Source organism: Emydura macquarii, unplaced genomic scaffold (assembly GCF_026122565.2).
Source record: "Emydura macquarii macquarii isolate MOO-44397 ecotype Brisbane River unplaced genomic scaffold, CSIRO-AGI_Emac_v2 contig_2531, whole genome shotgun sequence".
Classification (NCBI taxonomy): domain Eukaryota; kingdom Metazoa; phylum Chordata; order Testudines; family Chelidae; genus Emydura; species Emydura macquarii.
In genome coordinates, this window is record NW_027132668.1 from 7034139 (window position 1) to 7058056 (window position 23918).

At 39.4% G+C, this 23918-nt stretch overlaps 1 protein-coding gene across 3 annotated transcripts in view; it reads right to left on the reverse strand.

The window, feature by feature from the left end:
* The window catches only part of TMEM255B (transmembrane protein 255B), a 130045-nt gene that overhangs the window by 58713 nt on the left and 47414 nt on the right, over positions 1–23918 (reverse strand). For all 3 annotated transcript variants that reach the window (XM_067563646.1, XM_067563645.1, XM_067563647.1), the window contains exon 4: positions 16932–17021. In XM_067563646.1, coding sequence (XP_067419747.1) covers positions 16932–17021 — 90 coding nt within the window. The remainder of the gene's footprint in view (positions 1–16931; positions 17022–23918) is intronic.

Consider the following 23918-nt stretch of genomic DNA (forward strand, 5'->3'; position numbering starts at 1 on the left):
CTTGGATGAAAGGTGGAAAGAAATGCAAAGTATTATTGTTAATAAATCTAACTCAGCCTTCATATAGATTTGACTTGCTGCCCATCTACTAAGAATATTTTTATAGATTTTAACTGCACTGTATCAATTAACAATAAAGCCGACAGGTACATATATCTCCTTACCAGCTTGCTAATGTACTACTTTGCTAGGAAAAAAATTGTATTACATCATTAAATATTGTAATGGGCTGTATTCGGTAAAAATGTTCTTTATGATACCTTGCCCCATCTATTGTGACACAGTAATCCTGATTCACTAAACCCAACAACTCATTTTATGGACCCTTAGAAGCAATTTTCAGTTCTGAAAGTAACCCAGTTATGAGCTGGAGTAGTGACAGCAGAAGATTATTGCAAAAAAAAAAAAAAAAAAAAAAAAATGTATTAAGGATGGTATGCATATCAATAACCTTCCATCTCTACCTATGTTAATCCCATACTATAGATTATGTAATGATTTTTGTCTTTGAAATTAATGTAGTCATATTATGTTCCATTTCCACCAAAGTTCAGGAATTTTATTGTTTATATGTCCTTTTTAGCCTAGCTATTGGATGCCGTCAGCTGCCTTTAAAGAGTACTTTATAAAATTGATTCATATGTCACCTTTAATAACTTAGCTTTTTGCAACAAAAATATTGAGTATGTTGTCTTATGACAATAATCAAGTGATTAATAAATTATAGCCACCAACATCTTATGGCCAAAAGCTATCCAAATTTACAAAAACGAGGAAGAAAATCTACTGAAGTATCTTTGGTTCTCACACGCTTATTGAATGGGTGGGGAACTGCATCTTTAAAAAAGATATTGTTTCAATTTTACTCATAGACCTAAGATTTCAGTTTATATTTCATTTACAGATTTAAAGGCCATAAGGGTCCATTATGATCATCTAGTCTGTGCTTCAGCATAATACAAGCTGTAGAATTTCATTCAATGATTCCTACATTGAGCCTATAACTTCTGGCAGAGCTATAACATATCTTTTAGTAAGACAACCTTGCATTAATTATTTCAATCTTCAATCATTGATGGACAATCCATTACATCCCTAAGACAATTATTCCAATAGTTAACTATCACTACTGTTAAAAACTTGCTTCTGGTTTTCCAGTTTGTTTAGCATCAACTTCCAGCCATTTAATCTCATTATGTCTTTGCCTGCTAGACTAAAGGATCCTCTGCTAAATCCTCTCCTTATGCTGGTACTTTGCTAGAGACCATGATCAAATCACCTTCTAACTTCTTCTTTGATAAAGTAAATAGACTGAGCTTAAGTCTCTCACTATAAGCCATGTTTTCCAGATCTCAAATCATTCTTTTAGCTCTTTTCTGGGCCCTTTCCAGTTTGTCAACATCCTTTTTGATGCATGGACAGATGCAAAAACTGGACACAATAGTCCAATAATGGTATTACTAATGCTGTATATAGAGGTAATACCACCTCCCTTCTACTACTTGACGTTCCCCTGCTTATAAGTTGTGGCAAGCAGGCAGCTCTCCTCTAGTGGGTCTCACGCTTGTACTGTTTGTAGTGGGCCGGGCGTCTCCAGTCACCCCGTCTTCTCCAAGGAGGGGGTAGGGACCTGGGCCCACCCACTCCTCCAGGTCCCAGCCCAGGGGCCCTATGACAAGCAGCTATGTGCTGCTGGCACCATGTTTCCAACTGCACACTCTTCCCCTGGGCTAATTTTCCCCCTCCTTCTGTCCTTCTGGCTTCTTGAGCCTGGTACCTTCCTCCTGGCTGCTCCTCCATGGAACTCTGCACTCCAGTCTGCTCCTCTGCACAACTCAGCACTCCTATGCACGGCACAGCACGGCACTCCTACCCCTCCAGCTTGCGCCCTGACTGTTTGGAGCAGAGGACTTTTATGAAGCACCTGGCTGGTCCTTAATTGGCCTCAGCTGCTCCTAATTGCCCCCTAATGGCTCTTAGTTAGTCAGCAAGGAACAGAGCCCTGAGCATTCTTGGGCTCAAATATCTCCCATCCACCACTCTCCTACTGCCCTCTGCCCTCGCTATATCACAAAGTCCAATGACCATGTTAGCAGCAGCCACATGGGGAAGCTCGTGTTCAATTTGTCATCCACCATGGCCCTTAAACCCTTTCCAGGATACCCTCCCCGCATCCTGTAACCATGGTCCCTACTTTGGATGAGATCCTCCCAACTCCTCTGGCTCCTTCACAGCAAGTAAATTGGTCAGAATGGCCTAGAAAAGACCTTAAAAAACCCACATCAGCGGAGAGGATTTTCCCAGTGCAGACACCATGGAAGACAGATGTCAGGCTACCTCTGGGAAGCCCCTTGCCAGCCCTGGTCCAGGGAGTGTGCCAGCATGGGATTGTGAGAAGAAGGGTCAGATGAGGAGTGGATCCACAACACCCAGCACTATGGAGATTCCAGGCAGTGCTGTGGCCTATAGGGCCCCGCAAGAAGGCTGCCATAACTTAGACAGGCCTCCAGGGATGTCTAAATTATGCCAGGGGCCTCTCCTGGGTAAGAAAGGTGTAAAAGTTGCTTAAAGCCACCACAGCCCCCTCTTCTTCCTGGGCTGTGAATACTATGCTGTATCTTTTAGAGGTGCAGCATAAAATCTCTCCCTTTGTTCCTAGGCACATGACTGCATTAGGCTGTATTAAAATGATTTGAATGAGCTCAGCATCTGTCCTGCTAGAAAGGCTTCCGTTGATTGGAATAGCCCTGCTGACAGCATTAAGCGCCGGATTCTTCGGTTGTTTAATTAAATGGGAGCTGGATAGCACCCATTAATTTGTGCAGCAATCTGGGAAGGATACAATATATTTTCCATTGTATTATAAGGTGTGAAATCCCGTATTCGATGTAGCAAGAGCAGCAGCTTCAAAATACAGTATATATCCTAAATGATCACACTTCATTTTAAAGTTTTATTAAATAACATTCTTTTACACTGATTTTTCTTTTAAGAACATCAGTCTTTACTAAAAAGCATCTGTAAATGCTACTTCAAAAAATAAAAAGCGTGAGTCTGAAAAGAAAAGGTTTTCAATAGGAGCTAAACATCACAAGTGAGCAAGTCTTAGTCTTCAATTAGGAATAATTAGTTCTGATTCCATTAAAAAAAAAAACTTACAGTATATGCCATGTCATTATATTAATGAGTCATACAGGATGGAAATGAAATTAAAAGTAATTAGCTATAATTTTGCATCATGTATCAGCATGGAGAAAGTAAAATGCATTTATGGTTTTCCTCCAGAGTAGCTTGATAACTTAATTGAGGGTACAAATTACATATGACTTGAGTTCAGTTTTCTATTACCAGTCGCCAAGGTAACAACTTCTTTAGAAATGAAATAAAGCTATTTGTTTTTCCTTTCGAGGAAAGATGAATATTTTCAAATGGGTTCTTAAATAATTGTACAGAAAGGTTTTAAATTTGGAGAGTTTGTCTGTATGAATTTAATGCTCATAACAGTACAGGGAGATAATCCAGGAGATTGAAGTCACCTGGTTGTGCACCAATATGGTGACCAATGCTAAACTCACCAGTTACATATCCTTATGGTTCATCTTCTGTAATGTGAGAGAGAACCTTAGGGGGAAAAAGTTAAAATTTCCTGCAATTCCAAGTATAACCACCCAATAGTGTCAAGAAATCCAACAGTTCTTGGGCTTCAGAAGATACACACAATGGCTAAAATATAGGCCAATAGCACATCTCCCTCCTGCTTATGACATCACATAGGTGAGCAAAGAGCTTCCACCTATTCACAGCATGTGAATTCCTTGGTTGAGTCCTTCCAAAAAATTTGCTGACAGTGATATTTTAGCTTCACTGTCATGGGGCTTTCCTTGCACCTGAGACTGGCTAGATGCATCTTTCACTAAGCTTATGCCCTGGGTACTTGTGTTTGATTACTTCAATCATTGTTGGATTTGCTGCCTGTAACTTAGTCACAATAGATTGCAGTTTTCTGGGTACCAGTGTTTGAGAAGAATGGGAGGCTGGTAACATGCCTTTTCAGCTACCACCAGCAAGCCATCAGTTTTGATTCTGAGGCAAACTACAGCACAGTTTGATTCAGTGTCTTGCAGGGGAGTGTAGAAAAACTTATCTTCACTCTAAAAACTCATCCAACTTCACCCTCACATTCCTGGCATGCCCATCTCTCCCTTTAGTGCTATCAAAGTTCACTTTTACTCAGCCATTGTAGGTTCACCAGAAATAAATTATTTCATCCGCTATAAAATGTAATTGGCTGGCTTTCTGCCAGATGCTCTGAAAATCATGTTCTGGTTAAGACCCCCATTGAAAAAACTCACATCTGGCAGCTCTGTGACCCACAGCCAAGACACTGATATTCATCTGGTGTCCCATCCCTCCCATCTGGGTATGTAACTCTCTGGATGTCAGGAAGAACTATGGGGCATCTCTCCCAGTTCTTATGACAGCACCTGGCCCTATGAGACAACAGAAGAGAGTACAGGTTTGAGAATCTATGGCCTACCTGATACTCTAAAGACGTATAACTACTTACAGGCAAGACAAGTAAATCTAGACTCACTGGCTATCAATTCCCCTCCTCTGCAGAATCATTTGCCATGATGATTTCTCAACTTCTCAGTCTAAAGGAATAAAAACACCACATGGCTGTTAATATTTTCACAAGCTCTTTGTGAGAAAAGTTGTTATATTCAAAATATCTATCTCCCAAAGTTGCCTATGTAAGATACAAAGAGTTGCAGTACAATAAGCACAGAAAATATGGTAGCAAGCAGACCCTCCACTATGTTCAAACTAGATCATCTTAATCAAACTTAGTCTAAATCAAATACCACGTCAACTTAGTCATCACAGGAAGACCATCTGCAATTAGAACTCAGGTACTGCACAGTCCCAAGTTGCTCACCTGCTAATGCTGGGTGTGCAGAGGGAATATGATCATTGTGGCTGCAAATTCAAAACAGTTAATGGTATCAAAGCTGCACAGCCATAGAAATGCATGCATTTCACAGGGTGGCAGTGTTACACTTACTGCATTTCTAATGTCACCCACTACACAGGACAGGAGGTAAAAATGGAAGTTTAACAACACTGGCCCAAATACTGCTGAATACTGGGAGGAACACTTCTAAACACAACCACGTCTAAAAGCCGCATTGGCTTTCACTGCTACTGCCAACATAGGCTGTGGTTTTGTAATACAAATACCTGTCCTCTAAGAAGTATACAGACACTACCAAGCAGCCCCAGATAGCTATATGAGTATAACAACTTTTGATCATTACCAAACTGGACATGATTCAGACTGGCAACCAAGAGATGAAAGACTCCTGATGTCTATTATCAAGTCTCTGAGCCACCCAATTCCCCACACAGCCTGTTTCAATACTTCTCCTTCTCTTCTTATTAATTAGTCTTTTAATAGAACATTTATAAAGAGAAGACAAATGTCAGGTACAGATTCTAAAGCCTCAAAATTCTGTTATACTTTATAAGCAATTGTACAATTATTCTGATTAAGCAGTTTACAAACTATGCTTTAATTATATAAGCTAAGAGTTCGTTGTTATGGATATGCATTTTATAGCTTTTTTGCTTTGATGTCCACCTTGCTGTGATTTCAGTACGATTTAAGGTGTATATTCATTTCAATGCAAAAATTATGTAATGCAATGTGCAATTTTAATTCCTGCCCCTCAACTACCTCCCACCAAAAAAACAGAGAAAGAAATTTGTGCTTCTATTATCTAAATGAAGCAAACGAAATCCTTCCCTGACTGTGGACAGGCAGATCTTCCAGGGAAAGGCATTTTAGCCTCCCTTTGTCAGTTTCCTTGACATCTGTGCACTTCCTCCCCAATCTCAGAGCACGGATTCTTGAGAAAATCAGGGAATATTTTAAAGAGATGTAAATAGAAAACACAATTCTGATGTTTCTAAGAAATGGAGCGAGAAGTTCTTCTCCTCAGATCCTCATAATGTGATTTTCCTTCAAACAGTTTGTTTCAAGGCTTCACTCCATAATGCAATGCCATCATATTGATACTCACCACCATCATTAGAGAAGTAAGACGTACTTTATTGCTGGCTACCTTTGAAAACCCACTATTGACTGCCTCCAATTATTTGGATCCCTATTTCACATAAAAGGCCTTTTAGTATCTCTCCATTCATAAACAGAAGTTTTAAGCAGCATCAACCACTGCAGTTCCTTGAAAGGATTATCCAAACTCAGCTCACACACGTCAGGACTCCCAAGTTTCAGGAACTTGGAGGGTGATGTTTGGAGGTATGGGATAAAAGAGAAAGTCGCAAAAAAATACATATGTTAGGGGTAAATTTTCAAAACATTGTAAGAGGCTTTAGTCATACAACTCCTGGCCAAGCTATTCTAACCTAACGTTTTCAATAAACTTTTAAGGCTGTCTGTGGCGGAGGGACAGGTCACCAGGAAAGGACCACCAGCGAGTCAGCAAGTGGACAGGGCAACAGGCATCTACAACTATTCCAGTCTGTAGATGTATATTGTCCCTCCATTTCTTTACACAGAACTTACGTAAAAAATCAAACCCTCTTAAAATCACTTCTGTTTAAAGCACCTTATAATCAATTCCTAGACAAAAACCACGGTAAGGTTGAGAGGAGAGCTGGGCAAATAATGAATGTTTTGGTTCACCGGCAGTGGGCAAAAAAAAAAAAAAAAAAAAAATTGTTTTGGGTGAAACCAAACATGACATTTTTCAAAAATTTTCAGCAGATCAAAATGTCAAAAAAATGGAGTCAAAATGAATCAAAATGTTTCGATATTATTGAAATGAAAATTTTCAAGTCAAAACATTTCAGTAATGTTGAAAGGAAATGTTTCATTTCAACCTGAAACATTTCATTTAAACTTTCAGACATTTTGACAAACAGAAGCGAAGGACTGATAAAATAGCTAGAGGAAGCAGTGGAGGTGGTGCCAGCAGCAGCTCTTTTATAAACTGTAGCTCATTCTTAGTGACAATTTGTAGGCAACTGTGATGAATAGCCATCGGGCCAGATACAAGAGTGTGAATGACTATGTCCTGGTGGTTAGCATGTGGGAGACTCCAGTCCTTGCTCCAGTGACTCCTTAATTATTTATAAAAGGTGGAACAACTTCAAGAGGAGAGATGGAGAAAGCCCATACTAGATTATCACATAACCCAATAGTTAGGGCACTCTCCTGTAATGGGGGAGATCCACGTTCAAAGCTCTTCTCCACATCAGGTGTCAATCTCCCTTATGACAGGTGAGTGCCTTATCCACTATGCTACAGCTTATAAAGAAGGAGGAGGTGATGGCACACCTCCACTCCCCTTCCCCTGTTGTGGGACTTCTTTGCTTGCTTTTGTCAAAATGCCTGAAAGTCAACATGAAATTTTTCAGGTCAAAACAAAATGAAACATTTCATTTCAACATTACTGAAAATTTTTGACTTTTTCTATTTTGTCAAAACTATTCAGAGAACTCGACACAAATTCACAAGTTAGTTAACCTGAAACTGCATTTTTTGATAAATAAACTATTTGTCCAAAAACATTTCATTCAGCTAGTTAAGAATACACGTTGGTAATTTAGGATAAAATACATTACAGGGATGTTGTCATTATCATTCAAAATTCAAGCTTTATTAACCCAGGAAATTCACTTAACGTTAAATTTAAAACAAAGCCAGACATGCTAAGGGATAGAAATTCACAGTTAGGACACTCAATCAATCTTAATTCTGCTCTGTAGTGGCATTATGAGGGACATTTTTAAAAAAATTCTAATGTGTCTTTCAAAATCAGTGTACTCTAATCTGGATGCACAAAACACTAAAATGCCTAAACTACATTTGCATGGTATTTGCAGTGTCACTACAGAGCAGAACTGGAAGATAAATATTGTTATCTTTAACATCAAGAACAACAAGAAAAAATTACCAATAATGCTAAAACACATGTTCAAATGTATCCTATGCACAAGATTTCAGAGCTTTACCTACACAGAAGTTTGACAAGCCTGACAAGGCAAAACTAAGGCTGTTTGGGTGTTCTAAATCTGCATTTTCACTGCAAATATCGAGAAGATTCATTCTGAACTCCCAGAGTAAGTGCTATAATCTTGGAGTGGATATGATGTATTTCAGACTTGATGCAGGATTCAACTTTAACTATGGAGTCCCTACCAATGCCTCCACAATAAGTCAGAGAGTCATGAACACCATTATTTTACATACTTTCCTTGTCAATTAACACCACATTGTTTCTAATGACTCTTGGATGTAACATTGAAAGGATTGTGGATGTAAACATCTCCCCCTCTTCATCCCTTCATCAGTTTACCCATTAACATTCTGCCCTAATTTCCATCTGCATCCCCCCCATGGTCCTTGTGGTGTCTGGTAGCTCTCCTCATGCTACCAGTCCTCCTACAATTCTGTTCTAATCCTTGTGTTAATCTTCAGCTCTAATCTCTGCCCTGCATATAGAACATGAGCTATGCTGGGTATGAATCCAGTTGCGTGAGAGCAGAACAAAAACAGTCCCACAGCAAAGAGGTAGATTTTCCCAGAGATGTTCTGGTCCCTTCCACAGTCTTCAAGAAAACCAGTTTGCCTTGTCACCAAACACTTAAGGAAAATGTGTCTGCCTATAATAAATATGTATTTATGTTCCCAAATCATTTTCGTACAAGGAATGGTACAAACATATTTCTCTACAGCTAAATTGCTTGTCCACCTTTCCCCTTCTTGGCTTCTCATGAAGGCTCAGCTAGGTTGCAGCTGTTGGTGATGGCAGCGGGGTTTCCTGTGACCCTGCTACCAGGAGATGCAGCAGTTGGTTATTCTAGGATCTGTGTGTGGTGTAATTGCTAAGGTGAGGAGTATGTCCTCCTCTGGTATTGGGCAGGGTGGTCAGTCAAGGAATGGGTCTGCTTTGGTTCTTGAGGTAGGCAGGCACCCCTTACTGCTTGTGATCTACGCTAGCCAGTGGGAGAGGATCAGGTGCAGGAGTAGCAATCTCCCCTGGTTGGTGAGGCCAGTGGTCTGGTCTAGTGCATCTGTTTAGTGCAGAAGTTTTAGAATACATTGATAAATTAAACAGCAATAAGTCACCAGGACCAGATGGCATCCACCCAAGAGTTTTGAAGGAACTCCAATATGAAATTGCAGAACCTTACTACCTGAAAAAAGCCTCTGTACCAGATGACTGGAAGGTAGTTAAAAGATAGGAAACAAAGGGTAGGAATATACGGTCAGCTTTCACAATGGATAGATGTAAACAGAGTGATTCCCCTAAGGATCTGTACTGGGACCAGTGCTGTTCAACGTATTAATTAATGATCTGAAAAAGGGAGTAAACAGTGAAGTGGCAAAGTCTACAGATGATACAAAATTATTCAGAACTGTTAAGTCCAAAGCTGACTGCGAAGAGTTACAAAGTAATGTCACAAAACTGGGTAATTGGGTGACAAATGGCAGATGAAATTCAGCATTGATAAGTGCAAAGTAATGCACATTGGAAAAAATCATCCCAACCACACACACATAATGATGGGTTCTAAATTAGCCGTTACCACTCAGGAAAGATTTTGGAGTCATTGTGGATAGTTCTCTGAAAACTTCAGCTCAATGTGCAGCAGCAGTCAAAAAGGCTAACAAGGTAAGAAATTATTAGGAAAAGGATAAAAAATAGGACAGAAAATATCATAATGCCATTATAATAATCCACGGTGTACCCACACCTTGAATACTGCGTCCAGTTCTGGTCACCCTATCTCTAAAAAGATGTAGTGGAACTAGAAAAGGTTCAGAGAAGGGCAACAAAGATGATCACGGTTATGGAATGATTTCCACATGGGGAGAAACTAAAAAGATTAGGGCTGTTCAGCTTAGAAAAGAGATGACTAAGGCTGGATATGATAGAGGTCTATAAATTCATGAGTGGTGTGGAAAAAATGGATACATGAGTGTAATTTACCTTTTTCCACCATACAAAAATCAGGTGTCACTCAATGAAATAATAGGCAGCAGGTTTAATACAAACAAGAAGAGGTACTTTTTCCACACAACGCACAGTTAACCTGGGGAACTCACTGCCATGGGATGTTGTGATGACCAGAAGTATAACTGGGCTCAAAAAAGAATGAGATAAGTTCATGAAGCATAGGTCCATCAATGGCTATTAGCCACAATGGTCAAGAATGTAACCCCATGTTTGGGGTGACCTAAACCTCTGACTGCCAGAAGGGGAATCTGAGGTGGATCACTCCAACTGTCCTGTACTGCGTACTCGCCCTGAAGCTCTGGTACTGGCCACTGTCAGAGACAGGTTACTGGGCTAAATGGACCATTGATCTGACCCAATATGACAGTTCTTATGTTCCAATGTTTGCATAATCAGGGCTCTAGTCTGCTGCTAGGTAACAATATGCTTCAAGCAAACATGATTTGCAGATAATGGATTTTTGTAATCTCCATATTTTTCTGAAATAACATCACTGCACATTACTTCGAGCTTTGATTTGTTTCTTGTCTTTTTCTTTTCTTTTTTTAAAAGGTGAAGAGTGCAGTTGAATGGATTAGTGCTGAAATGAACCTTCTATGGTAAATTACATCTGCACTATTATTTCTCAAATGAGCTAGTGCCACTTTAAATCAAGCTACTTTTACTTCAGTGTCTTTAATTTTATAAGTGCTTTGCTCCAGAGCTTTCTATTAAGTGAAGTGTTTTTTAAATGAGTCTTAAATAATTTAAATGCATCTTTTCTGAAGAATGTCCCTTTCTAGGCAGGATTTTGTCAATTTTACGTCTTTTTAAGACGAAGAAAAAACAGATAAAGTACTTTATGATTTCATCCACAGCTTTATAAAAGCAAGAGAAACTGAGCAAAAAAAATGGCTCTACATTCAGAAGCAGACACATACTGACAAGGATTATAATGTGGTGATTTATTTGCCTTGTTTCCATCTCTTCCTACTTTAATGAAGTCACGAATGAAAGACAAATAAGGAACGTTTCTTATTTTTAATTGGTGTGAAGGACTGTGTTGAAATTGTTGAGAGTTCTGAACCAGGGTCCTCTATCATCTTAATTCTACCCTTCCCCACCCTCACACCCCTACAGCTCCCGTTGTCATATTGTTTCACAATTTTGGATCATTTAAAAAAAATGGTTTGAATGCCTGACTGTCCTCTGATGTTCTGCCACCTCATTCCTGCATGGCTTTCTTGTGAGGAGGAAATGCCATTCTGTGCTGCAACCCTTCTATATGGACCTGGAAAGGGATTCAGCCTGCTTAACCAGAAGATCTCGATGGAGGTCAAGGCCATCTGTGTGAAAACCCTGTACCTCTCTAAACAGCCTTCATTGCTTCAACTAGCACCTTTCCCGCTCTTGGAGCTATGCTGCCAGAGGCTCCTTTACCAGCTCCAGACCCGTCCTCAAGAGAGATGTTGAACTTCACAAGTTAATGCAGATAAAAGCTTCATTAAACTTAGGGTGGGGAATCCTCGTGAGTTTGAGCGGATGAGTAAACAGCTACATAGATTGATCATCTCACCTGCCCTGATCCCTGCCTCCCAAAGCCCAGCTCCCACCACACCCATGGATCCCTGGAGGAGCATCTATGAGAACAATGCCAAAGGAATAGCCGCCCCTAATGTACGCCAGGATTTTGGCCTCTCCTCGCAGACAGGACAGCTTGGACCAAAAATCCATAAATAATTCCTTAATGGTAGCAGCCAAACCACAGTTCAGATAATAGTGAGCAGCATGATACAAGTATGGTAGAAGAGCTACGGCAACATCCTGTGAGGGAATGGAATTAAAATACTGTCACTGTCCCAGTTAAGAAGAAATTATGTGGGTAAAATGGGGAAGGTAAAGAATTATTAACACAACAGCAACAGCAGTGGGCTATCTGATACGCCTTCCTTTGACATGCACTAACTAGTTCATGAAGCAACATAGGAGTGAGCAGCAACTTCCCCTCTCCATCCCATCTCCCCCTCCCCTCCCTCCCCCCCCGGGCCAGTTTGTTGGTCAGTAAAGTTAGGTGACCTTATTTCACTCTCCTTTGTTAAGTTATTGCACTTCGCTGTTAGGCAGCTAAGAATGGAATAAATTGGATGGTGATTGTGATAATTTTTGCATCATCTCTAATTTTCTAGCAAAGTGATATTGCTAAATAAGTCTTTGTAATGTGCCATGGCAGAAAGATAGACATGATGGATCAAACTCAGACTCAGTGTAAATAGGTAAACTCCATTGATTTCCACAGAGGTCTTTGTGCCAGCTCTGAATTTGCCGTGTTTCATTTTAGAGTAAATCTCAAGGACACTTACATGATCAGTAATATCTGTATTGTGTCCAACACTGTTAAATCTCCAGTACTGAGCAGATGACAACTGCAACTTAATAAGCTTAGTTACTGACCTGCTGGATTCTGAACTACATCCAAGATTGCTATGGACCTTCTCTTTGGGGCAATGCAACACGATGTCTTGACATTGCATTGTGACCTTTGGATGTCTAGGCCCAGAGTCTACCATCAGAGCTCCCCTTTCAACTTCACAGCCCTGTGTGAGTAAGGCCACTAAAAGGGCATGCCATAGCAGAAAGAGGCATGTGGATATTTGTACTCTGACAAACACGGAATGAATGTAAATGGTGGGTATCATTTAAGAGACATTTTCCTTCAGATATAAGAGCACACACAGATACTAACATGATATTACTATTTGACCAAGATAAGGGAGCAACGTAGTTTCTGGAGCAGATGAGTAAAGTAAGTGCAGGAAGCTGAAAAGCAAGAGAGTGAAGAATGACTAAGCAAGAAATATTAAAGGGCTGTTATTTGTCTCTGTGTTTGAGATTTTGCCTACAGGATGCACTCAGACATAATACATCAGAGAAGGAGACACATTCTTTGTCTAACCTTATTATCTTGATGGGTTGCATACACTTTTGGATACATACACAGTTGTCGCGTGTTCAGAGTGAAGGTTGAGTAAGAGAATGAATCATAAAAATACACATCTTACCATACTAAAAAGATGGTCCGATACCATGGTGACGATAAATTGATTTCTACACTATTTCTATTCACAGATTTCACATAAGCTGATTACAGAGTTTTTAATAAATCTGCCACACTCATATTTGTAGATCTCACTCTACACATGAATATGATTCATATGACATATTAATAACAGCATTATTCCTTTGAATGATCTGCAAAGAGATCAGAGATGATAATGAAGACATACCATAAATAGGATAGAGCCAAAAATATACGGAAGGGCAAAGGGGTCACAAAAAACTGCGAAATGATGCTCAATTTTGGCCACATCCTGTCTTGTCCTGCACACAGACACAAGGAAGTAACTGGGTATAAAGTGCTTCTTTGTGCCAGCTACCCACATCAGCACTTACAGAGCATAAGGGGAAGCACACTCTGCACAGCATCTACATTCCCAGACTGAACAAGAGAAGATAGGACAGCTTTCCCCTCTACAACACACTGATCAGCATAACTGTCCTGATGCATCAATAAATGTATGCTGCACCCGATATTGATTTGGAGCACTTTGCTACTTCCTCAGAGCAGGAAAGAAATCAGGAGGGAGACTGAGATTCCTGGAGTTACAATATTTCCTGGGCAGCTCCAGGAAAACACAACAGTATGTGGCCTCATTGCTCAGGGAAGACTGAAAGCTCATCATCAACTCACCTATTAATAATAAAATAATAAAACTACAACAATAATAAATTAATTAATAAATATAAAGCGCTGTCAGCCGAGATACTAGGGGTTCTGCACAGCTGAAATATTATACCAACCAGCCACGAGAAAAGGAGACTAACCCAGATCATGTACTGATCACAAAATAAATATTTTTTAAAAAATAATAAAGTGCTCAAGTTTCTCTTCCTCCCCAAGTACAGTTTTTATTTATACTAATAACCAGAGAGAAAGAGAGAGAGAATGGCTCTATAGCCCATTCTCAGGGTATTCACCTGAGAGGGGGACAGCCAGGTTCCAGTCCCTGCTCCTGTGAAAATTTAATTATTTCTACAAAATGGAACAGCTTCAACAGGTGAGACAGAGACCCCCACCCCAGAATATCCACTCACCTGGGATACAAGAGATCTGGCTTCAACGCCCTGCTCCAAAGCAGGGATTCAAACCACATCCCAGGTAAGTGCCCTGGGCTACTGAGGCCATGTCTATACTGATGGCAGCAAATTTGCCACCACCAGATCGATCTTTCTGCATCAATTGAGCGGTCAGTGTAGACCCGCTCAATCGATCAGGAAGTCAACGCTGGTAAACCACCCCCTCAAGTAGCATAGCGCTGCGTTCCCATCGGCGCAGCACAGTGTAGAGAGCGCGCAGAAAGGAAGCGAAGCAGTCGACGTGAGTTACACATGCTACTCTGCGTAGTTTGTGTAACTCCCATCAACTGCTGCCAAATCTCCAGGTAAGTGTAGACCCAGGCTGAGTATAAAGGGGCTACTGCCACCATCTCCTCCTCGATTTGATGAATCTACCCTGAAAAACTGAAACATGTCACAGCGAAACAATTCAATATTTCTGTAGTAACAAGTGAGAGCTTAAGGCCTGCAACCTAGCAGAACAGGCTAAGGCATAAGGCCTAAGTGCAAAAAGCCAAGTAAACAGGAGTCAAAGTGGAAAAAGCCAAGTTAACAGAAGTCAGGCTGTGAACTTACGACCTGACTAAAACTGGCGTGGAGAAAACGCTGATACTGCAAACACATATATTTCCAAAATATTACTAATATCAAAACATTATTAAAAATAGATAGCAGGTGTAAAAGGAACAAAGACATCCTAACACCAAAGAGATAACAAGGGCAACCTGACCCCCTGAAATGACACTTTGATGGACAGAAATGTCTGATAAGGTGACAGAGTTGTTTTGCCCGACTCATCCAATTTACGGTAAAGGGTGGTATTGGACTACGTCAAGAGGGTGGCAACTACCTATGTCAAAGGGGGCAGAACGAAATTGTCTGTAACAGTGTATAAAAGAGGGTGTCAGAGAAAAGGATGTTGTCCAGCCTAGGAGATAACAGGAAGTCCCGTCATTGGGCCACGTCCATTGTAACGACGCACTCATAAGTGAAGTAGATCTGTAGACACTCTGTAGGTTGCTTCTCATTGTGCCTTAAGTGCAATAAAACCTTGCCCAGGTGCCTTCGTTGCTCAGCTAATCCATGGTTATGTTGAATCATTTGATCTTGAGTGCCATCTCGGTTACCTGCACAGAGCTGGGACAGTACCTACATGGGGACACACGCACACAGCCTACAGTGACAACTAACAACTGACAACAATTTTCAATTTTTTTTCTCTTTTTTTCCTCTAACCAAAACTATTCACCGGAATGGGGACATGAGTTCACTAACTGTTTCAGTGGACCCAAATCTGCATTTTTCAGCAAAAAAAAGTTTCATCAAAAATATTCACCCAGCTGTAGTCTCCACATTGTTTTGGAGGGGAAAATAATGACAAAGGAAAAGCATCCTGGGCCTAGTCTCCCCTTGCTCCACCACTGCACATCAGGAACCATAAATTAAGTTATGCCAGTGTAAGTCTGAGGAAAACTGGACCCATAAAATTTTGTGGTAGTGTGTAGTCAATGTATTAAGCTGTGTACAATGTATCTGTTAAAATTCTGTTAAAACCGTAACTTTACATTTCCTGACATTTATGCACATAAAATCTCAATCAAAAGGATGCATTAGTGTAGATTTTTGCACTTGATTTCCTTGTTTTTAAGGGAATGAAAAAAAATACAAAGGAAAAAGAAACGGGACTGATAATCTGAATGTGAGCTGGGATATTCAAATAACCCCTCATTCAAATTTGTATATCTATATCCATCTGTGGTCTCTTGTCTTATACTTAGATTCTAAGTTTTTTGGGTCAGGGATTGTCTTTTTTGTTTTGTTTTGTACAGTACTTTGCACAAGGAGGTCTTGGTCTATGACTGGGGATTCCAGACGCTGCAGTAATACAAATAATAAATGTTCTATGAAATAATAATCAGATAAATGGACTATTGAAGTAAACACAGTTGTGACTTTTTGGGGGTAGGAGGAGGACGAGGTAATTTTAGAGTGAGGAGCAAGGGGCTGCATGGGGCTTTTGGAAGATGGCTTGAAGATGTTTGTTGCTCTGGTGGGTGGAGCATTAGGCAGCTGGGAGATGGTTAGGTTGGGGTTGTTTGGCACTTGGTACGTGCCCCTTCTCAACTTTCCATCCCCTCTACCTCTAACCATGGCCTTATAGTCTCTCTATCTTCTTCTCCTTCAAAATAATCTCTCCTCCTCTATTGTACCCCTCTCCCTTTCTTGAAAGAGCTTGAGGCAAAATTACCCCTGTGCTGAGCCTCGGTGTAGAGTGACTGCCTGGAACTTCACGTACCCTGGCACACAATGGAATCTGGCGTGTTGCACATCCTGACTGGCCTTGCTTGGAGCTTCTGTATATCTGAAGTTCTGAATAAAGAAATACAGCTTTGGGGAGCCTGAAATAACCTCACTTTCCTAAGCAGTCACTAGACTTTGAGCTCCTGTCATTGTACCATTTAACTTTTCCTCAGTAGTTGAAACTCACATAGATATGAATATATTCTTGGCAACATCTCTAAGTTTTGACAGTGATGGGATTTCCTATCTGTTTTCTGCCAACAGGAATGGCATGATTTTCAATAAATAAATGAATCATTTCTCTAATAACAAGGCCTACTAAGTAACTAAAGTTTTGCTTATCATAACCCAGAAGAAAATATTTCCTATTGGAATTACCATAAGCAATCTCAACCAACCAATAGACAAAATATTAAGTACCATACTTACTATATGTCGTGCTGCAAATACTCCATCAACTATTGCACAACAGAATGCTGCTACCACTCCAAAGCTGATAAACACGATGGATGCAATCAACTAGAAAGAGAAAATCAGATTTAACAACATGTTCAGTGCAATTCTTGAGACACAGCTATAAAACAAATTGTTCTGGCAAATAGAACTAGAGATGTTTCACTTGTGCCATCAGATGTAATCACTCATTTTGCACCAGTGTATTCAGAATACCAGTGGCATAGGGAAACAAGGCAGAAATTTTTGCTACCACCAGTACCTCTGAATTGACATATGACCCAGTCTGTTGGAAAAACTTATATCTTTCATAAAAAATGAAAAAAGCTGTAAGAGCTATTAAATTCAATGATGACTTCTCATGAATCAAGTGTATCAAATAAACCAGCAGTGGTCTCTGGAGGGAGCATGGCAAAGAGTCACTTTCCCATTGGCTCATATAAATCTGTAAAGCTTTGTTACAGCAGTAGCAATTCATGCACACAATTAAGAATCCTGCAATAATCTAATAATCAGCCAAATGCACATCTGTCAACTGTAAGTTTTTGCTATCCCAACCATCTTATTGATTCTTTTTCCTTTAGAAAAATCTTAGGGCTAATGTTCTATTCCACATTTACCTCCTCCACATTGTTTACAAGATTTTCCAAACTGCATGCAATCACCTCATTTCTCCTGGAATTTTTTTAAACATTTCCCAACATTTACAGATATTCTGAATACATTAACTGAAGCATTTTATTTATTTAAATCAAAAGAAAAGCAGAAATACAACCAAAATATCCCAACTTTGAAATACCCTAATATACTATAATTAAATTGTATAGTACATCATATACACTATATCACAATACACATCAGCTATAATAATGGTAATATAGCTAAGTACAGTAGACAAGGTGATGTGAAAATGGTTGGTAAGAAGTGCTGGAGTGACAAGAATACAGAGAGTATAAGACAAGGAACTATGGCAGTTTGTGCACTTACTAATGCCCTCTCAACCTTTTAAGTCACCCAAGTCAATTAATACACCTTAAGCAGTTATTTGCCCCAACAATCTTCTCACCTTGGCCCTGATTCTACTTACCTCTATATATTGAGAGGAGCCTGTCAACAGGACTACTCACAGTACATAAAGTTAAGCATGTGCATAAATCTTTGCAGAATCACAGCCTTTTTTCCTAAAGTGCAGTAGGGAGGTTTAAGGTTTATTTTATTATTTAATATTAGCTCTCCCCCACACTGAACTCCAACAGAGACCTCCTTCTCCCTTACAGAAGCTGCTGCCAGTAACAGCAGGAGGCAGGTAAAGCCACATAGCCCCTTATTCTCACCATCATGGAATGCTCTGCCTTTAAAGATTTTCATTGAAATGGGTATCCTTGAAGTGGTGATGGGTCACCCCCACTCTCTCCCAAATCTCTTACTTAGTCCGACTCTAAGTCTAAACCATATGGTTGGCAAGATGGAAGGAGAGCACATTGGCACAGCAATGGCGGAGCCATTTGTCTTCCTCTGTGCTTTACAATGCCTAACACATTTGGTTGCTACCACAATATAAACAACAATAATAATCTGCAACTGCTGGTTCTAGTCTTACTAGTCTACTAGCCACAGTTCTGGACTTAATTTCAATTATGTCACTAAGATTTTAATTAAAATCAATTAAGGACATATTATTCATAGAACAGAAGGGACAGTGTTGCCCTTCCCTTAACAGGTAGAGTGTGAATGGCATAAAAACTGGTCTCTCTCAATAACAATTTCTTATTTTTGGTTAAGTACTCAGTAGACTCGTAATTTGTGTGTGACCCAATGAGCACTCTATCACTGTGACATCATCCTCCAAGCACATAATTCATCACTTAAAAACATGTTACAAAAATATTAAAGTTGACACATCAGTCACACTAAGACAACATGTAATTCCCGGAACTCACAGCATGCATTAAATCAATACACAGGACCAGCAAAGGCCAGAGCAGCCTCACTGGCAGAATCTGTTAAAGAGATCATAGAATCATAGAAGATTAGAGTTGGAAAGGACCTCAGGAGGTCATCTAGTCTGACCCCCTGCTTAAAGCAGGACTAACCCCAACTAAATCATCCCAGCCAGGGTTTTGTCAAAGTGGGCCTTAAAAACCTCTAAGGAGGGAGATTCCACCACCTCCTTAGGTAACCCATTCCAGTGCTTCACTACCCTTCTAATGAAAAATGTTTTCCTAATATCCAACCGAGACCTTACCCACTGCAACTTAAAACCATTGTTCCTAGTTCTGTCATCGACCCACCACTGAGAACAGCCTAGCTCCATCCTCCCTGGAACTCTCTTTCAGATAGTTGAAGGCCACTATCAAATCCCCCTCATTCTTCTCTTCTGCAGATTAAACAAGCCTTGTTCCCTCAGCCTCTCCTCATAAGTCATGTGCTCCAGACTCCTAATCATTTTTGTTGCCTTCTTCTGGACTCTCTCCAATTTGTCCACATCTTTCCTGTAGGGGGGGAAGGGGGGAACTGGACACAATACTCCAAATGTGGCCTCACCAGTGCCAAATAGAGGGAAATAATCACTCCCTCAATCTGCTGGCAATGCTCCTACTAATGCAGGCCAATATGCCATTAGCCTTCTTGGTATTAAGGGCACACTGTTGACTCATATCCAGCTTCTTGTCCACTGTAACCCTCAAATCTTTTTCTGCAGAACTGCTGCCTAGCCAGTCAGTCCCCAGTCTGTAGATGTGCATGGGATTCTTCCATCCTAAGTGCAGGACTCTGCTCTTTTCCTTGCTGAATATCATCAGATTTTTTTTTGGTCCAATCCTCCAATTTGTCTAGGTCACTATCCTATCTCTGCCCTTCAGGGTACCTACCACTCCTCCCAGCTTAGTGTCATCTGCAAACTTGCTGAAGGTGCAATCCACTCCATCCTCCAGATCATTAAAGAAGATGTTGAACAAAACCAGCCGCAAGACCGACCCCTGGGGCACTCCACTTGTTACCAGCTTTCAACTAGACATCAAGCCGATGATCAGTACTCATTGAGCCTGATGATCTAGCAAGCTCTCTATCCATCTTATAGTCCATTCATCCAACCCATACTTCTTTAACTTGCTGATGAGAATACTATGGGAGACGATATCAAAAACTTTGCTAAAGTCAAGGTATATCATGTCCACCACTTTCCCCATGAGATACATGCTCATCAGAGTATTTTCACAACTCTTTCCAGGTCATTGCCACCACTCATTTTAGGGACTTCACTGGTTGCCATGTGCCTTTTGGTGAAGAAGAGGTTTTGGATGCTTTCTAATATTGCAACCTCTCTCCACTCAGAGAACTTATTTCTCTGGAAACTCTGTACCTGGGTTTGTATAAGCAGAATCCAGCATAAACATAAACTGAACCTGGCTCACACTTCCCACTTGCAACTTGAACCTTACCTATGACTTCCCTTGCATTTGTGAGTTTAAGACAAAAGTTAGAACCCTAAAACCTTACTTTATGATGGTTTAGTTTTTATTTACAAGAGGGTTTTTTAAGTTATTTAAAAAGCAGCTACTGTAAGAAAAGAAAGGGAAAGGGAAAAGAGAAAAAAGAATGTACATCTGGGAGAGCTGATAGAACAGACCATAACAGCACCTTTAAAACGTAGTTCCATTAGAGAATTTTGAAAATATCTGTTATTTGCTGTATGGGCAGTAATTACTCCTTTAAAAGCACATGATGTACTCAAGAAAAATCCAGGACTGAATTATCAAATTAGCCCCTAAAACTGCACTTACATGTTCTGCATAACACATTCATTTGCAAGCACAAACCCCATATTTGCATTTCAAAATGCTGGTTTCACATACAGAAAATTTGCTAGCATGGCATCACAGATGCACCTGAAAAAATTGGCCCTTTATGTTTATTTTTAAATATGTTATTTGGTTGCTTTGGAGCCATTATTCTCCATCATATTCTGTCACTGTCATTACGTTAATATAGACTTATTTTTAAAATTTAAGATAGTAGGTGGGTAAGGTAGAGAAACTTATAGCACATCCTTGTGCAGTAGCTGATGTTTCAGGCATACATGCATCACTTTCATTTAAGATTGAGATGAGTCATTCACTGAATTTAACAAACTAGACAAAAGCCATTCTCCGAAACCAAACTGACTAGCCTATACTATCATTTAAGCCACGCTGTGCAGAAAGCCAGTTTGTGCAGACATCTAAACTTTCTCACTTTCCCTGTGCTTTCTTTCTGTTCCTCAGTGGCTTTTTGGCATATCCCTTACTCCCTTCCTGCTCCCTCTGTACTGTCCTTCTCTCTTCTGGTCTCTTTTGGAAACCCTGATGACCATTATAACCACTCACTGGGAAAGAGAGACATTTTTGTTTTTATTCATCTATCTTCACTGCTATAACTTGGCACTTTAATTTAAAAACAAAACAACAGAAGGATCCAGTTCACAATAGACTAATCACCTATAAATATTCACTTTTAATTATTATCTAATATTTATACAAAGCTTTTCATCCTGAAGAATAAAACTGAATAATACAGCACTGTACAATCAGAATTTTAACAAAGAAACTGTTTTGGATTAACAAACATGAATAAAAATAAACCACTGGCTTTTTGGACATCTATAACTTCATAATAATTTATTTTTTAAAATGGCTCTGTAGTTCATACCTTATATACCATGTTATACCCTAGAGCAAATTATTACAAATTAGAGTACCATGTTATAGCCTAGAGCAAATGATTACATATTCAATATGAAGCCCTGAAAGAGTGAAATTAGACTTTAAAACTTCACACCCCATAATGACAACAGCATTAGTAGGCACTAGTGTATTCAAGCAGAAAAATGTATATTGTGTTAGCACCAAATTATGATCTTGCAATCCTGCATAATGTGATACATATATATGGAGTAATATCGTACCACCTACTTTGAAATAACACACCTCAATAAAATCAATAGAAATTCTGCTTAAAAACTGATGGCATAATATGGCCCAAGGTTTTCAAATGACATAATTCCTGGGTGCTTTTTTAATATATCCTTTCATATCTTCATGCACACAGAGCTATCATTAAAGTTTACTCTACTTACTTATGGGATGTTGGACTGCACTATCACAGTGTAAGTATAGTTGCTAAGACTTATGATCTCTTTATCTGAAAGACAATGGACATGTAAAAACCCTAAATCAAGTCTATCTTATATGAAGCTCCAAAATATCTCTGTCTTGTTTTTCAAGCCATAGCAGTCACTCAAATAATTAGTGTACTTATCTGGGTGCTACCAAATTGCCTATCTGAGCTGAGAATGAATTACTGGTAATTCACCCAGAGTTGCCTTTCCTATTTCACACATGAGCAACTTATTGATGATTTACACTCCAAAATCAATGTATTCTCCTCAGGAGACTCACTTAAATCATCTAACAAGATTTTGCTAACCCTTCAGCTACACAATTCCAATACTAAGTACATCTCCAAGAAACGCATACATAAAGATATGTGGTAAACTGTGTTTTTGTAAGAAATTGAGAGGATGATTCTGCACTGCTCATTCATGTTGATGATGATTTACTCATGCATGCTCTTTCATGGATTCTGGGCTAGAATCAGCCACTCTTACTCATATTGAATAGTAACTTAGGGCAGCATTATTTAGGCACCTAACTTCCATTAAAACAAAAGAGTTAGGCATCTAAATACCTTTGTGAATCTCACCCTTATTCTGAGAGATGTCCCACTGAAAATTAGGACAATTTATGGAGTACGGTAATACTTGGTGTGAGTGAGTATGACAGAATGAGGCCTTACTTCAGCTGGGTTCTTTTGGTGCATTCAAAATTTATGTAAAATATCTCCAGATATGAAAAAGATAAAAAGAAACAGAAATAGAAAACAGAAGAAAGAATACCTTAAAGTAAAATTACAGATTAATACTGTCTCTCCAACTCTGTTTTTCTTAGTGAGAGACAAAAATCAAACTAAAAATGAGATACTTTACAAAAAATGCAGCTAACTCAGCAAAGTGAAGAATTCTTGTAAATTCAAAAGCTTATTCTCATAACTGGTATGACTGATGGAGTTATGATGTTATTGAACATTCCAGCTGTTGGTCATGGAAAGGGAAAGAAGAGCAGTAGTAAATAAATGCAAAGGATTATTTTACTAAGTGGCAGCCAGTGAAAAATAGGGGTCAATTAAAATAAAATAACCCTGGTTCAGCTCAACTACAGAATCTCATACGCATTTTAATATTGACTATCATGTTTTATATGGTAAGTTCTTCTTTATTAATAAGAACTTCTTTTAACATTGATTCAGTAAAAAGCTTTGCTTTAACTGTTACATTTCTGCTACTGAACTTTTCCAGCTCTATTATTATTGGAACATATTATTGGTAATGGTATAGAATACAATAATTTTGTTGTTTCCAGGGGAAACGTGCTATCAATTCATAGACAGTGAAAACTGTCTTAAGTGAACAAAAGAAAAACAAAATCAGTTGTTGAACAGATATTTTTAATAATAGAAAGGCCAGAATAGCACTCTGTATGGTGCAGTCGTGCAAACACTTACCACTGGGCAGAGTGTGTATTATCATAAATAGCCCCACTGAAATATAAAAAACTGAAATATAAAAATACTAAAATGGGAACAGCTAAAGAAAGGGTGGATTAGTGAACACTGCATAACTGCCTTGTAAAATAATAGATGTGTAGGTTTCACTGTGTATGACTCCATCCATATTAGAAATCTCATGTCATACAGCACCATGGATGTGCATGGCTTAATTAAAACACCACATAAAAGTATCCCCAAATTTTGAACACCCATTTTTAAAGCCTTCTGTAAAGTCTTTGAACATCCATTTTTAAAGCCTTCTGCAATTAGCAAGAGTGCTGTGCCTTCTTTCCGCCCTACCTGACTCCTAGGGGCACGAGT